The following is a 15,112-nucleotide window of genomic DNA, read 5'->3' on the forward strand; positions in this document are numbered from 1 at the left end:
TGTGGACCTCAACTCCCAGAATTCCCCAGCCAGCATTGCTGGCTGAGAAACTCCAGGAATTAAAGTCAAGTCTTAAAGTTGCCAAGTTTGGACACCCCTGTTCTAACCTAAAGTGGGCCCAACAATTAATAAATGCGCTTATTCTAGCCAAGTTAATTTTCTTGCAGACCCTACAGAACTGGAAACAGCCACTTGCTGAGCAAATGCTACATCATTGATGTTTGAAGGTCATGCGGCACAGAGATTTTGGGTTAAAAATTAATGGTGCTATTTTTGGAGTTAGAGTATTGAAACATCTGGATGACTCAATATTGAGGAAGGCCACTATTGTTTCTTTCTTTACTCCTCCCAAATCCAGTATAATCAATGGAACATCAGTTCCTCTATTCAGTAATGGGTACTTAGGTACTTACTCGCAAAGCCTCCAACTCACTTCCAAAACCAGATCCCTCCATATCGATAAATGTCTGGAAGAAAAAAGCACAAATGCAAACAAATGATTGAGCATATCACAGTTAAATGCTGTTTAAACAAAGACCTAAGTAGTTCAAAGTAATACAGTATGTCTGCCTAATTTCACCTGCTGTGTTCTTGGTTTATACTGAGAAGAAATCCAAACAAACAGGGCATGTTAATAAATTTAGGGGTGTGTGGAAATGTTATTCTGCAATTTAATACCTTATATACTAAATCTTCCACCTGGAAGACTAAATGAGCAGCCAATGAGTAATGAATATTTATATAAATAAATAAAACATTACAACAGTAAAAATATAATACTATTCAAGGCAGAACAACTAATACTTTCAAGCAATTTAAAATGTTAAAAGCTGGCAAAATTTAAAAAATTCTACCTAGAATAAGGAAGGAACAGACTTGGCATATATAATAAAGCACCACCCAAATATAACAATTGGATTTGCAGTGGTGCAGAGTTCTCCTACCTCCTGCATAGCTCCCAACATCTGGTTCAGATTTGAGAATGGGGGGCAGCAGGGACACATGCAATCCCTGACATCTGGTAGTTTCATTCAGCTGGTGGAAATTCCACTTATACAGATCTAAGTCATGTTAAGGAAGGCAGATAATTTGCCTAAAGAGAAAAGCAGAGAGCTGTCCTGGCTGGCAGTGCAGCATCATTTCCTAGGTGGGGTAAGACCACAAAAACAAGCTCCGCTCTGTGTCTTTATTAGGAGCCTTTGGAACTCACCAACTTATCCAGTTTGGAACTCAATCCAGGTTTCCCAGGTGGGCCTGGGGGCCCAGGAGGACCTCTTGCACCAATACCTGGTTCTCCCTAGATGGAAATAACAAGTTACCCAGCTGAGAATACTGATCACAGTCCCCTTCTCTCCAAAAATCCCCCCCACACACACCAAATCCCTCAGTCAAAACAGACTACTCGGAAAATGTTGAACTCCAGAAACAGCACAGCCATATTCTGACAGCCTCAGAGTATTTGTACCTTGTCGCCTTTCAGGCCAGGCTCACCCGGAGTTCCAGGGAATCCTTGGGGACCAACATCACCCTACACAAGAAATAAATAAATATGTATTTTGATCAAGCCTAACTAGCTGATTTTTCAAAATCCGTAATTTTGTTTACCTGCATAAACAAAATTGCACAAAATATTGTGACCTCCATCTAAGTCACTTACACTCCTCTGACGGGCCCTGACCACAGTTTGAGAACCCTTGGCTTAGTGCAACGTGTGAATCATCTTTTGTCTGAAGATGATTCACATGTTGCGCTACAACTGAAAAGCACTTTTGGCTGAGAAGTGTTCTTCCCATTTTAACTACTGCTGGATTCTGTTTCAATATCTCAAGCAACATTTCAACTTAGTTTATTAGTCATAAACAAATATGCAACAACGTATCTGAGAATGACAAGCTGCATTTTTTTTTAAAAAAAGAATAAATTTTGTAAGACCATTTTAAATATAATACTTACATACGTATAATTTACTCTTTTGGCTTCCCTAGTTTTGTTTTTCCTATTTCTTAGGTCCGGGGGGCCATTTGGGGACATTAGACTAACTCAGTTATGATTCTGGCAGATTTACAAATTTATGGATTTGATTGCCTAAATCGTTACACACTTCACTTGAATGAATGTAGAAGAAGCATTTTTATTAAAAGTCTGGTCTGGAAATCTCTGTATAAAATATGGCTTAGGGTACAATCTTATTCTCATCTACCTGAAAGTTACCTCATACAACATTAGGGGAGTAACGTCTGAGCAAACTTGTATAAGGTTGTCATCATTTTTCTGTGAGACACTCAGGACAGTTTTGCATGGTATGCAGAAATTTATTTACAACTGTATAGTTCAAAACTAAAAAGTTCATATCTCAAATGGGAGGCAGAAACAACAGAACTTACTGGTTTACCATCTTCACCAGGATCTCCCTAAAAAAGAACAAAATGTTGGAAGCAGAACTTAGGCACTTTTACCACTGTGTTGTGGTTTAAATTTCAAAACCCAAGCTAATTTCCTCTGCTACCTTCTCACATTCATATGATATTTGGCTAAATCAGCTACAGGGATAAGCTGACTCAGACTTGCACAAAACATATGAAGGATATCTTGGCTTAATTCGGATTGTAATAAAGAGAGTCCAACAATGTAGCAGCTCAGAAAGGAAGCAAAAGAGAGAAGAACAGGGAAAATATTAGGATTACTAATGAGAAGAGAAGCTAATGATAAAAATATCTAAAAAGAGCACCAATGGGGGGGAGAACTTAAAAAGGCACTCTTTTTCCTCTAAGACAAAGGATTGTTCCCCTTCTTCCCTGTGACCCTCTATTATTCGTTCTCAAATGTGTTTCAGAGGTTGCAGAATCTGCTGGAATGTATTTCAGAAACATTGAGTCTCAGGATAGGGAGGGTGTGTCAAGTCTAATTCACATGATGCTGGAGTTGGGGACTGGAGGAACAAAATATGCAGGCAAAAAACCCCTAAAATATATTTGAAAAAGGGAATCTGTTTTGAGGACTACCGTATTAACCTGAAAGACCAAAGACCTATCAAAGCTCAAGTGAAATTTTCCATTGAAAATGAAAAACTCCTGTCTATGGAAGCCATCTCTAGAATTTAAAACCTGATTGCACGCTATTTTGTGTCATATTTCTAGCAAATAAGGGCCAATCGTGGATTTTGTATAAAAGACCATCATGGTGGCTTCATTATTTACGCCCTTAATAGAATGGCCTATTATAATCTTCAAAAACAATCTAACAGCTAAAGGGTTTTTGTTTTGTTTTTGCACTTTAAAGTTTCCATTTTTAAATAAGTCTTAAATCTGGTGGATGAAACAAAAACTGGATAGGAAACTCATGTGAAGAAAATAAGAAAATGGACAGAAAAAGTTCACTAAAATCTTTAGGACTATTGGCTTTTATGGTGAACCTGAAAGGTGGTATCAATATGGATTTTTTTTGTATACAGAGAATGTAACCACATTTTGCTCATTCCAATGTATAAGTGCATACATGTATACATACCTATGAGGCTATTCCCTTTCAGGATAAGCATTACGCAGAGAGCAGAAAAGGAGTAAGAAATAGTAAGCTAAAGAAATTTAAGCCATGAGATAAGAAAAAGAAAATATAGATTGATCTGCTTTATGACAATATCATTCAGTATTTCTCTCCACAGCTTTCTATCTTTCCGAACCCTCTTTCCTTTTTCCTCATCCAGTCACTGATTTATACATTGCTCCATATAACTCCTGACCTTTTACTTCTTGAGGATCTCACCAACCTCATCCAGCTTTTTTTTTAAATTTTGCTCTTTCTTTCAACCCATTTGCCATGCCTTCATATATTTATTTTGTTATCCATTCAGCCTTCATTCATCCTCTCTCCATGTGCAAACATATGTAACATAATTCTTTCATACTGGTCATTCACTTTGGTATTAAATCTAGATTTGTTTAGTATCCAGGTATTCTTGATTCTTATTTTACTATACACATTTCTTCAGTGCTTCAGTCCTATGCCATTCCACTTACGTTTAAGTTTCTCCTGATACACCCAATTCTCATTTCCATATAACAAATGGGTAAAAGCATGCTTTTACACACAAACATTTATTCATCCATCAAAACAGACTACATACCACCTGGGTTTTTTTTAACCAGCATCTGCATGCTTAAAAAGATCTCTATTTTTTTTATTAGTAAATTGCACTGAGGTACATGAATTCATTCACCTGCCCTTCTGTAAGCCATTTATTCTCATGCACGTTTTATTTCCATCATGTAGAACAACCAACTTTTATCTTCATATGCATGTAAAGTTCCATGATTCTAGACTCTTCACTTTATCGTATATGTATTCTAAATCAATAAATGATGATATTTATCTTGTAATATAGTGGAATGTTGCCAACAATGTTTTGGTTTGCAAGACTGTCTTTAGGTTAGAAATACTAGTTTTAATGGATTAGTCACTGAAGCAGTAGGCTTAAATGGACTCCAGAAGATGGTGGAGGACAGGAAAGCCTGGAGGATCATTGTCCATAGGGTCGCGATGGGTCGGACACGACTTCGCAACTAACAACAACAACAAATAAGCTCACTTGGGATAAAACTGGACTCTGGTTCTGCTGGTGGCATATTGGCAAAAATCTATCCAAAAGGAATTGTCCTGTTAATAGAAAATGCTGCATATGACATGAGTCCAGCTAAGGCTGGTACCCTTGGCTACTCCTTGCATGAATGCCAATGTATAGTAGCAATAAATTAATGAATTCTAAGAGGCAAGCCATTCCAACCCTTTGTGCATTTCCCACCAGTGGAAATCAACCATCATATAACAAGGTTACTTACAGGCTCTCCATCCTTTCCAGGTTGACCATCTTTTCCAGGAGGTCCTAGTGGGGCTCCTGGTTGCTGAACAGTAGAGCCATCAGAGTGCCTCGTGATGGTTCCAGGAGGTCCTGGGGGCCCAATTGGACCAGGAAGCCCTTGAATACCAGGCTCACCTTTCTGTCCTTTAGAGCCTGGATATCCAAAGCCTGCACTTCCCTAAAGGGGAAGAAAATTATGAAAAATGAAAACCAGCCAAATATAATTTCTTCTAAGTTGGAAATGGAATGAACATGAATTATTATCTTCCCATTTCCTTCTGTCACATACTGGAAGTACTGAGACAGACAACTTGATAGCCTCCAGTCAGACTGGACTTCAGTCCCCATCAGTCCCCGTCCCCATCAACAAGGGACCATGGGAACTATCATCCAAAATTTCTAGAGGATACCAGGCTGCTTCTCCCTGCAATATATTAATTATTGTGTATTTGTGTTGTTTTCTAGCCTTAAATCAGAGTTTATGTCAATATAAGTTCAAGTGCTTTACCCAATACTACTTTGGAAGAAGGAACAAATCTTCTACATAAGATCTACTGCTGGTAACTTGTTACGTGCACATCAAAAACGACAATGCAAACAGATGCGCTGGCCTGTGAGCAAAGGCTACATAAAGTATGCTGTTGCCAAAGCAAAGAAATTAGACATTTAATCATATTGCATGCCATGCCTTCACCACCCGCATGAGGCTGATCCAAATGCTGTTTCTCCATTCCACCTGCCCACCCACCATTTGAGACAATGGAGGAAGAGCACCGTTCCTCCACTGGGGCAGGGATATAAACAACTTCCACAGTGGCTGAGGTTACGATTAGGACAGATGCAGAAAGCAGGGGGAGAAAAGGAAGCAACTAAGGCCTTCGGTCCACTACGGAGAAACTACACTGAACGGAAGTAAAAAGAAAAAAAAAAGTGGGTGGGGGGGAGGCTGCTAATTCCCTTTCCTAAAGGGAGGAAACATCCAGGAGGCCCAAGAGCTAGACAGAGGTCCTCTTTAAGATGCCATGTCATAGCTAGCATTGTTCCAGGAAACGTCTTTATTTTAATTTGACCGTTTTCTTTCCTGAAGAATTTGGGTTTCCAGTTTGCTTACGTTTTGAGCCATCTGGAATTTAGCAATGTTTATTTATTCCATTTTCCACATCAGGCCCTTTTCAAATAATGCAAGTTAATTATTCATTGGAATAAAGCTCGAAATATTTGAGCTACGTTTTGCTCATTTGTCAGGTTTTGGGAGTGCTATATTGCTAATCGAGAGTCTTTCTTTAGGGAAATTAATCCTGTTTTGATCATCCCCCTGAATTCAAGAATATTTCCCCATCTTGGATATGTGCTTATGGAGGTATGCATTGCACAATTGCTCCAGGACAGAGTATTTATGTATGAAGAGATTCTAACACGTATTTTAAAAGGAAAAAGGAGTGGAAAGCAATTGTTTTTTAAATGAAAGGAACTTTGTTCTATTTCTTGCAATGTTAGACTAAGTATAGGTTGATTTAACTGTTTTGCCTTGTAGAAACAGCTCAATAAAAATAGTCTAAAAATAGGACTTCTTACCAAGCTGTTAAGCAGAAAAGCATTCCATTCAATCTTATGACAGAAAGTGAATGTTTTTTGTAACAAATAACTTAATTTCAAATTCTGATAACACTATAAGCATCTTTCACTCCCGAGGCAAGTTCCAAGCAATGATTCATTTGGTACCAGTGGATGTTAGAGGAAAGATATGCAACAACAAATATAAAAAAGAGGATATCTCTATATTTAGAGATTCTGAGTGCAAGCCATCAAACTGAGCGTCTTAGCTAAAGAAAACCTTTATTTTTGTGCAAAGAATAGCAACTGTGCATAAATTAACTGCACAAAGAAACCGTTATGTTTTAGATGGAAACCCATTTGAATCAGGAAGGATTCCCTCAAATTAACATCTTTTCATTCTATCTTTTGCCGAAGCCTTGGGATGGAAAATGTAAAAGCAGAATTTGGAGGCTATGGAGTTGCCCTAGGGATAAATTACCCTAGAGATAAATTAATGTCTGTACAATCTAATTTTACTTTAAGAGCACGTGAGAAAGAATATTATTCATGGGTCTTATCAAACTACTGTGTTTCCTGGCTATTCTATTTCGTTCCTACCCACTTTCTGTCTCACAAGAACAGCCTTGATGAATCCAGGCAAGGCCCACTTTAGTCCAGCATTTTGTATTTCAAATAGCAGCCAGATCTCTCCCAGGGACTTGGGAGACATGAGCTTATCCTGCAAATGTTTCTCCTACTACAGTTATTGGAGGCATGTTGTCCCCAGTCCAGTAGTAATGAAGAGACTTCCAGATAAATACAGTAGCCTTTGATTTGATTGACCTATCTCAGTTTTCGATATTCCTGCTCACCCACTGAACAACTAGCTTGCACTACTATGTACTGCTGACTGGGTTTTCAGTACACCAAACATTAGCCTACAATGGTGTTTGACAATGATCCCTAGGGTCTTTTTCTCACTTCCAAAGAAGATGTACTAACTAAGTGTATTTTGTCCAAAAGATAAGCAAAGGGTCACTAGATAGTGACATATACGTGTAAATATAAATATAATAAACAAACAAATAAATAAATAGGGGGAAGGAGGAGGAAGCTAGGACCTTTGCTGGGCTCCAGCTGAAGGAGGGATTGAGTGGCACAAGGAAAAGAAAGTTCAAGAAAAATGACAGCAAAATGGGGAAGGGGGCATTTTCTCTCCATGACTTTTTCTGGAAAAGCGATAAAAACTGGCAAAAACTGAGGGGAACCAACAGCAGCTCATGCTAATAAATGAAAATAATGAATTGGGGATGGAATCGTTTTAAAGCCAGGCACTCCTGTTTTACTTTTTACCTTCATTTTATATATAGTTACCTTTCCAGTTGCATAAAAATATGTAGCCTCATTTTTTTTTAAATTGGGATACCATGAGTTCTAGTCCTGCCCTAGGCATGAAAGCCAGCTGGGTGACTTTGGGCCAGCCACTCTTTCTCAGCAAAACCCACCTCACAGGGTTGTGGTGGGTGGAAAAACGGCAGCAAGAAGGAGTATCAGGTATGTTCACCATGCTTTAATAAAAATAGTAAAGGTGGGAGAATAAAGAAATAATAAAATCTACAAACATAAAGTAGATTATGCATTTTTTTTTCAAAAATCCTTGCTTCTGCTCAGAAAACATGATGACTTGTACATCTGCTGCCCTGGTTTAGAGCGGAATTTCCAAAACCAAGAGATAAAGCTCCCTTAGAGAGGTACAAACAGAGTCCAGGGAAGGTAAAGAATCTTTGAGTTGTACGTTGTTACGATAAATTCATCATTCCCAAAGTTTCATTACATTGTTTTCACTGTTCATTTCGGTTAGTTTTGACATTTGCAATTTTGGGGGAGGTGTGTACATTAAGATTACATTAAATGGAGGTGTGATGGCAAAAGGTTTAGAACAGCATTCCCCAACCTTTCTGGGCTGGTGGCCTGATGCAGAGGGGAGGAGGGGAAGAGGGTGTGGTTTAGTGTGAGGGGTAGGCGTGTGCACACAGGTGCGCACAGCTTCATTTGTGCACAAGTGGGGCTGTGAGTACCGGCCCCTGCCACTTGCGTGAGTTAGGCAGTGTCCATGTGCACACAAACCAGCCCGCCACTCAAGTGGCCCTGTTGCAAATAGGTCATGACCTGGTAGCGGGTCGTAGCCCACAGGATGGGGACCCCTGGTTTAGAAACCTCTGGTTTAGAGAGAACACTAGTGTTAGGTTTTTTGTGTCCAGTGTTTTTATAGGAATTCAGCTATTGTTTTAGCATATTGTGAACTAGGCTATTATGTTAACAGAGGGGTAGGCAACGATGGCACCTTTTCAACCTTTGGACTTCAACTCCCAGAATTCCTGAGCCAGCATGTCCACAGGTCGTAAGGAGCCACAGTTGCAAACCCCTGTGTTAAACTTTATTGGTAAAATTTATTGCATGGAATTTAGCTCTTCAATTTTCAGTGGGCTATCCTTGGAATCTGCTGTCCTCAGAGGAGCTTTCCCCTTAAAATTATTGCTCTTATGGAAGTTTCTACACTGTTTAAAATTTCCCTCTGGAGTGCAGATGATACTTTGAGGGCTTTAAATCTGTGTATAGTGAAATAATTATTAGTACGTCAGATAAGTATGCCCTAGGTTCTCATTCCAATATTCCTTTGACGCCTTTTTAGAGGCAAAGAAAAGATTGTTGCAATGCTTACCTTTACACCCAGCTCTCCCTTTTCTCCCTGCAAAAGCAAAAAGCAGAGCAGAGCAGAGCAAAGCAAAGCTTTTCAGTATTGCGTAATCTAACATACAACAAAATCCAACAATCAATCCAACATTCAGCAAAATTAATTATCCACCGAGCTGCTGTCTGTGGGAAAAGATAGGAGCTACGTCGCTGCTAACGCAGCTTTTTCTAGTTTAGAACTTTCTAGATGCGTTGTACTCCATCTCCCATCAGTTGTCATTAGCAAAATATTGGCTGGCTAGAGAGGGCGAGTTGTCATCCAACAGTGTGATTGCTTTGTGTTGGGAAAAGGAACATGTAACATTAAATGAATGCAAGCATCTCTCATGAACAGGCAAACCAAGTGTGCTTCCCATAAAATTCACTTTGGTTCAAGAGCAATAAAAATATCAGTGGCCAGACATTAGAAGGAAACATCTAATCCTGCCTAAGAGAAAAAAAAGTATTTTTTTATCACCTTTACAAGAAATTGCCTTTCCTCCTGATCTCACACATTCCTATATTTGCCCCCAAATGCAGTTTACTCGTGGACAATCTTTCTATTCTTTTGCTGGAAAAGTGAGAAAGTTCCACCACTTCAGATTTATGTCTTCCTCATCAGATGCTGCCATTATTTATTTTAGAGAACAGAGGCAAGCGGCTATTTTCCCTTCTCTTTAGTTTTTTGACTCCTGATCGCCGAGGACTGTAGGCAATTAAAGGTCATCTGTCCATCTGAAATGCTTTTGTTTCCCATGCTGGCCTAGTTTCTTCCTCCCCACCACACCCCCTGAATGTGGCAGAAGCTACTCCTAAATTCATGAAATAATTTGATAACTGGTGAAAGTTCACTTCCCTGCCTATTGGGAATCACCACTTTCTTTATACAGATGGAATATCTAATGGAGGCAAGTCTCAGGATAGAGGGGCGGGAATGAAGGCGACAGTCAGAATACTTTTAACAAAGGAGGAAAGGAAAGGGGGAGAGGCCATCCTATAGTCCTTCTTTGAGTGAACTTGATCAAAACATGGTTGCCTTTCAGTAAAAAACAGGAAAGGAGAGCAAGCTGTTTCTTGCTACTTCACCTTTTCTCCTTTATCACCATTGGTTGACAAAGCCCCAGCCCCAGGATCTCCTTTGGGGCCACGGTCCCCTTTCTCTCCGGGGTCTCCCTTTTCACCTTTGGTTCCACCTATAAGGAGAATGAAAAAGAATTGTTCAGAATTATCTGCTTCGTGCAATAAGGGAGCCTGGAAACCAGAATGCTTGGTGTTCAGGGATAGGGCAAAATTTAAAACGAACTGAATAGATGAGAGATTATTATTGGGAATTCTGTTTCAGGGAGATTGTGTAATACAGTGTTTCTCAACTTTAGCAATTTTAAGATGTGTGGACTTCAATTCCCAGAATTCTGCTAGCTGGGAAATTCTGGGAGTTTAAGTCCACACATCTTAAAAATTGTTGAGGTTGAGAAACACTGACATTTGCATAATTATACTTGGCGACGTTCCGATGAGGTCCCACTCGTCATCTTCAGGCTGGTGTCTTTGGCTTCGCACTTGTGCGAGCAAAGCGTGATCGGAGCTACCGTCTCTCTATAAATATTGGTGGGGTTGTGTGTGGTGCTGGCTTTGTTGCTGTAAGCTGTAGGCACACAGCCAACACCCCAGCCACACAGGATGTTACAAAACAACCGACTCAGCTGCAAACAATAACTCCATCATCCAATCAGGATATAACAACACAGCCAACCAACCCGCTTACAGCAACAAAGCCAGCACCACACACAACCCCACCAATATTTATAGAGAGATGGCAGCTCCGATCACGCTTTGCTCGCACAAGCACGAAGCCCAAGACACCAGCCTGAAGATGACGAGTGGGACCTCGTCGAAACGTCACCAAGACACCCTCAATCTTACATGGGAAAAGACCCGAATATGCCAACACACACACACACACAAAAAAAAAAAAATGTGTGTGTGTGTGTGTGTGTGTGTTACCCTCAGCTACTATTTAAATATATATCCGTACTTCTTTGTAGCTTCACATTTGAAATTACATCCCAATAAATTGGTTCAGCTCAGTGGTGGGATTCAAATATGTAAACAACCAGTTCTCTGTGTGGATGCCACTTCCAGAAGTCTGTTCTGTGCCTGGGCAAGAAAAAATTAGCTACCAGTTCTGCTGAAGTGGTGCGAACCGGCTGAATCCCATGACTGGTTCAACTGTAAAACCAGGTTCTTTTCCACATCTCAGGTGACGCATTCATTTATACACCTTTTCCTTCTCAACAAAAGCTGCAGAATTCTTTACTGTACTTTGTCTCCTATATTTCGGCTAGCTCAATACAAGCTTAACTTGAAGGACATACAAGATTCTGATTACTTTTGTAGTCCTTTCTGCACAACTATGTCACAACATTCTCCACTTTTTAAAATTGTTGCCTTTATTTAAAACAAAATTACAGTTTAATGTTTTACATTGTTGCTTTTATCTCGTAAGCTACCTAGAATCTTGGTGGTGAGATATAAATGTAATAAATAAATAAATAAAAATTACATAAAGATTCCAAAAAAGATAATAGATAGGTAGATAGTTATTGAAGTTATACTATATTAATGGTCAAAGTAACATTAGTAAGAGATACCAAGTACAGAACATTGCTTGTTTTTGTGATATGAAAAGAAAACACATATTTTTTTTTGCTTAGTGGTAAATCTTTATTATTATTATTATTATTATTATTATTATTATTATTATTATTATTATTATTATTAGTATTAGTATTATTAGTATTATTAGTATTATTATTAATTATTAGTATTAGTATTAGTATTAGTATTAAACATCCCCCACTTTTTGACAATTTTTTTTCCCAGGAAACAAGAACTTACTTGCAGGAACATGTGGTGGCCTAGCAGTATATTCAGTCTCCTCTAACTGCACAGGTTTTTTGGCAAGGTCAGGGGAAGAAACAGGTGGGGGCACTGGCAGTTTTGATAATAGAGGAATCACCTAGAGACAACAGAATTGAATTAAACCTCCTCTTGTACCAGAGCTGGCAACCCAAGACAAATAATTGATTCTGAAAAAGTGACTGTTGGGTCTAGCGATTCTTCTCAGAAAGTTCTCTCAGTTGTTCCCACTATCAGTCTGGCAATACTAGGAAAAATGAGCCAGGGAGAATACTGGGGAAAAATTAGGGTAGGGAGTCATTGTTAACAAACTCATGCTTAGCATTATGTGTGAATCCTTTCAAACTTGATTTTAGTCAAACAAAACTACAGAGCTTTCAGTCTTGCCTCAGTTCAGTCTATTAGTTTTAGCATTAAGACACGTTATCAATGAAAGTGTCATGTTGTCAAGATATTGCTTTTTTAATATGCAAAAGCTCACTGAATTTACAGAAGACTTGCCCACTTAGCATTTTAATATTTACTGTTTAGGGCTGGAGAAATTATGGATTCCGTTAGAAAAAACAAGCGGAAAAACTTGGAACGTTTCCTTACCGCTATCAGACCTGAAATTAATAAACTGGACAATTGTGAGAAAAGTAAAAAAAAAAGTATATTTTCTCATTTAGAAATGAAATATTTATTAAAGCAGTGATTTTTAAAGCGATATTGCTTCAACAACTTCCTACCATTGTTAAATTTCTTAGATAAAAGATTATAATGTTACTGTCAGTTGGGGGGAGGGTTATTTTTACTTTTATAAATCAGAACAAGCCTCAAACCTGTGGAGAAACTCATACATGTTGGAAAAATTTTAAAACATTTCTACATGCTTTCTAAACATAGGTAGTAAATCATTTTTAAACTTTCCACACGATTCACTTAAGGAGCATAACAAACATTGTAAAAACGGTTGTAAAATTGAGTCAGGTCAGTGATGAGTGGCTTCCCAACTGGAAGGACTTACGACCAAAATTTTGGGCTCAGTTGTGGCCATAGGCTGAGGACTACCTGTAGTGTTCACTTCTAAATTACAGGATATCTGCAAATCATTTCTGAAAGAAAGCAGGCAAAGGAAATGCACAGAGCAGAATCCCTAAAATAAGAAATGTTATTTCTTAAAAAATTTTGGATGGTCAAATGAAAGGTGTGTGGTACTTTTTTCACCTTATTTGTTTTTTTTGGGGGGGGGGGGGTTGGCTGTTTTTGCACTCAATTATGATTTCTATATTTTCACTTTGCTTTCACTAGAAGGGAGTGTAAGCATGCTTGGTTCCATGTTCCGTTCATTATAGCACTATTCCTCCTCTACCAGTCTCTGTTATTGTTGGAGCTGAGCTTTCTGTTGTTATTAGACCCTGGGCTCTAGAAATAAATTTCCACTCCTACCTGCAGATATCTGACAGGGAAGCTTATGCTTACTATGTTGCACATACTGTATGAGGACCCAGATTGTTGGGGGCAAAAAGCTGACTTTGTAATAATGCCGCTTGGGGATGTGTGTGAAAGCCCTAATAAGCAGGCATATACATCGAATGAAGGCTACTGCTAAGCTTGTAAGCCGCCCTAAGTCTTCGGAGAAGGGCGGGATATAAATGGAATTAAAATAAATAAATAAATAAATAAATAAATAAATAAATAAATAAATAAAATAAAAATTTCCAATTTTCTACAGATGTTTCCTTTGGATAATACTTTGAATAATCCCTTTTGAATTTGTGAAATGTCAAATATTAGAAGGGAGCCCATTTGGAGATCATGTGGGACAACTACGTGTCTTGCCACTGGGTGGCATCTATGCTCTGCATTCATCACGTTTTCTTCACAGCCTTAAGTGCCGGAGTTGGACATACGGTACTGCATGTCTAATATCATTTTCCCCATAATGGGCCTTTCCCACCACATTTAGTGCTCTTTTCCTGTTTGGATGAAAAAGACAGTGGCCTGTGATACGATGCTTAAGGGTGACAGAGTAGGAATGGGGCACACAAGTGGGATAGACTCAGATCTTTACTTAGCTGTGAAGCTGACTGTGAGCTGGTTGCTCTTGCAGCCCAGCTTTACAGATTTGCTGTGAAAGCGAAATGGGAAGAGAAGAATGTTTTGGGGACTCCTTTGAGACAGTGAGGGATGTACATATGATACTTTCAGAGTTATCAGTTCCTTTTCCTACTTTCCTTTTCATTATTTTAAATTCATTGCAATGTTGGTTTAAACGTTTCCAATAGCATTAGGAATACTTGAGGTGGAAAAGTGAATAAGAAAATAAATATGTGGAGAAAAGTAAAACCCACATTGTCTATGCCTTGTATACAGTGTGATGTTGCTTTACTGATGAGCTTGAATCTTTGCATTATAGTGACCAGACAGTTTTGAAATATTTCCACACTGCTTCCAGATTGATTAGTTGTCAAAATCTCTATTTAATGCTTTAAAACAGGGGTCCCAAAACCCCGGGCTGTGGCCCACTACCGGACCTTGAGCCTTTTGGAACCAGGCCACAGAAATGGAGGGTGAGCAAGTGCACAAGTGCACAAGCAGAAGGGAACACGCCCACTCTATTTATGCAAGCAGTGGGTGCAAGTGCCTGTTGCCTATGCAAATGGAGCTACGAGTGTGTGTGCACACCTGCCTGCCACTTGCACAAAACCCTCTGGTCTCCCCACCCCCGCCGGTCCACAAAGCCTTTAAAAGACACGACAACTATATGTTTACTCACACAAATATATTTCTAGCAGACACACAAATATTTCTAGCACATACAGACACACAAAGATTCACTCAAACACAGGATGAACAAGTAGATCATAAGCTTTAAGAACTCCTGAATAGTCACAGTCCAGTCTTATAGATTACAGTCCTATGAATTCAGTAACTGTTCAATAAATGGACATTGGAGGGAAGCTGGCTTTATGCATACATGTTTACCATGGCTGTGTGTTTGCTCATTCCTTCTTATATTTAATCATATTAAATGTGTTCAGGGCAGATGCAAACACTGAAGCTTCTTATGTCAAATATATTGCACAG

General features: G+C 39.0%; 1 protein-coding gene across 4 annotated transcripts in view; it reads right to left on the reverse strand.

The window, feature by feature from the left end:
- Positions 1-15,112, reverse strand: part of COL18A1 (collagen type XVIII alpha 1 chain) — a 186,716-nt gene that overhangs the window by 38,155 nt on the left and 133,449 nt on the right. For 3 of the 4 annotated variants that reach the window (XM_083361720.1, XM_083361719.1, XM_083361717.1), the window contains 8 exons: positions 12,023-12,143; positions 10,211-10,317; positions 9,114-9,140; positions 4,836-5,033; positions 2,385-2,411; positions 1,466-1,528; positions 1,211-1,297; positions 414-467 (listed from right to left, as the gene is read on the reverse strand). In XM_083361720.1, coding sequence (XP_083217846.1) covers positions 414-467; positions 1,211-1,297; positions 1,466-1,528; positions 2,385-2,411; positions 4,836-5,033; positions 9,114-9,140; positions 10,211-10,317; positions 12,023-12,143 — 684 coding nt within the window. The remainder of the gene's footprint in view (positions 1-413; positions 468-1,210; positions 1,298-1,465; positions 1,529-2,384; positions 2,412-4,835; positions 5,034-9,113; positions 9,141-10,210; positions 10,318-12,022; positions 12,144-15,112) is intronic. The other variant, XM_083361718.1, reaches the window with a different exon arrangement.

The sequence above is a fragment of the Vipera ursinii genome (genome assembly GCF_947247035.1).
Source record: "Vipera ursinii genome assembly, chromosome: 1".
Classification (NCBI taxonomy): domain Eukaryota; kingdom Metazoa; phylum Chordata; class Lepidosauria; order Squamata; family Viperidae; genus Vipera; species Vipera ursinii.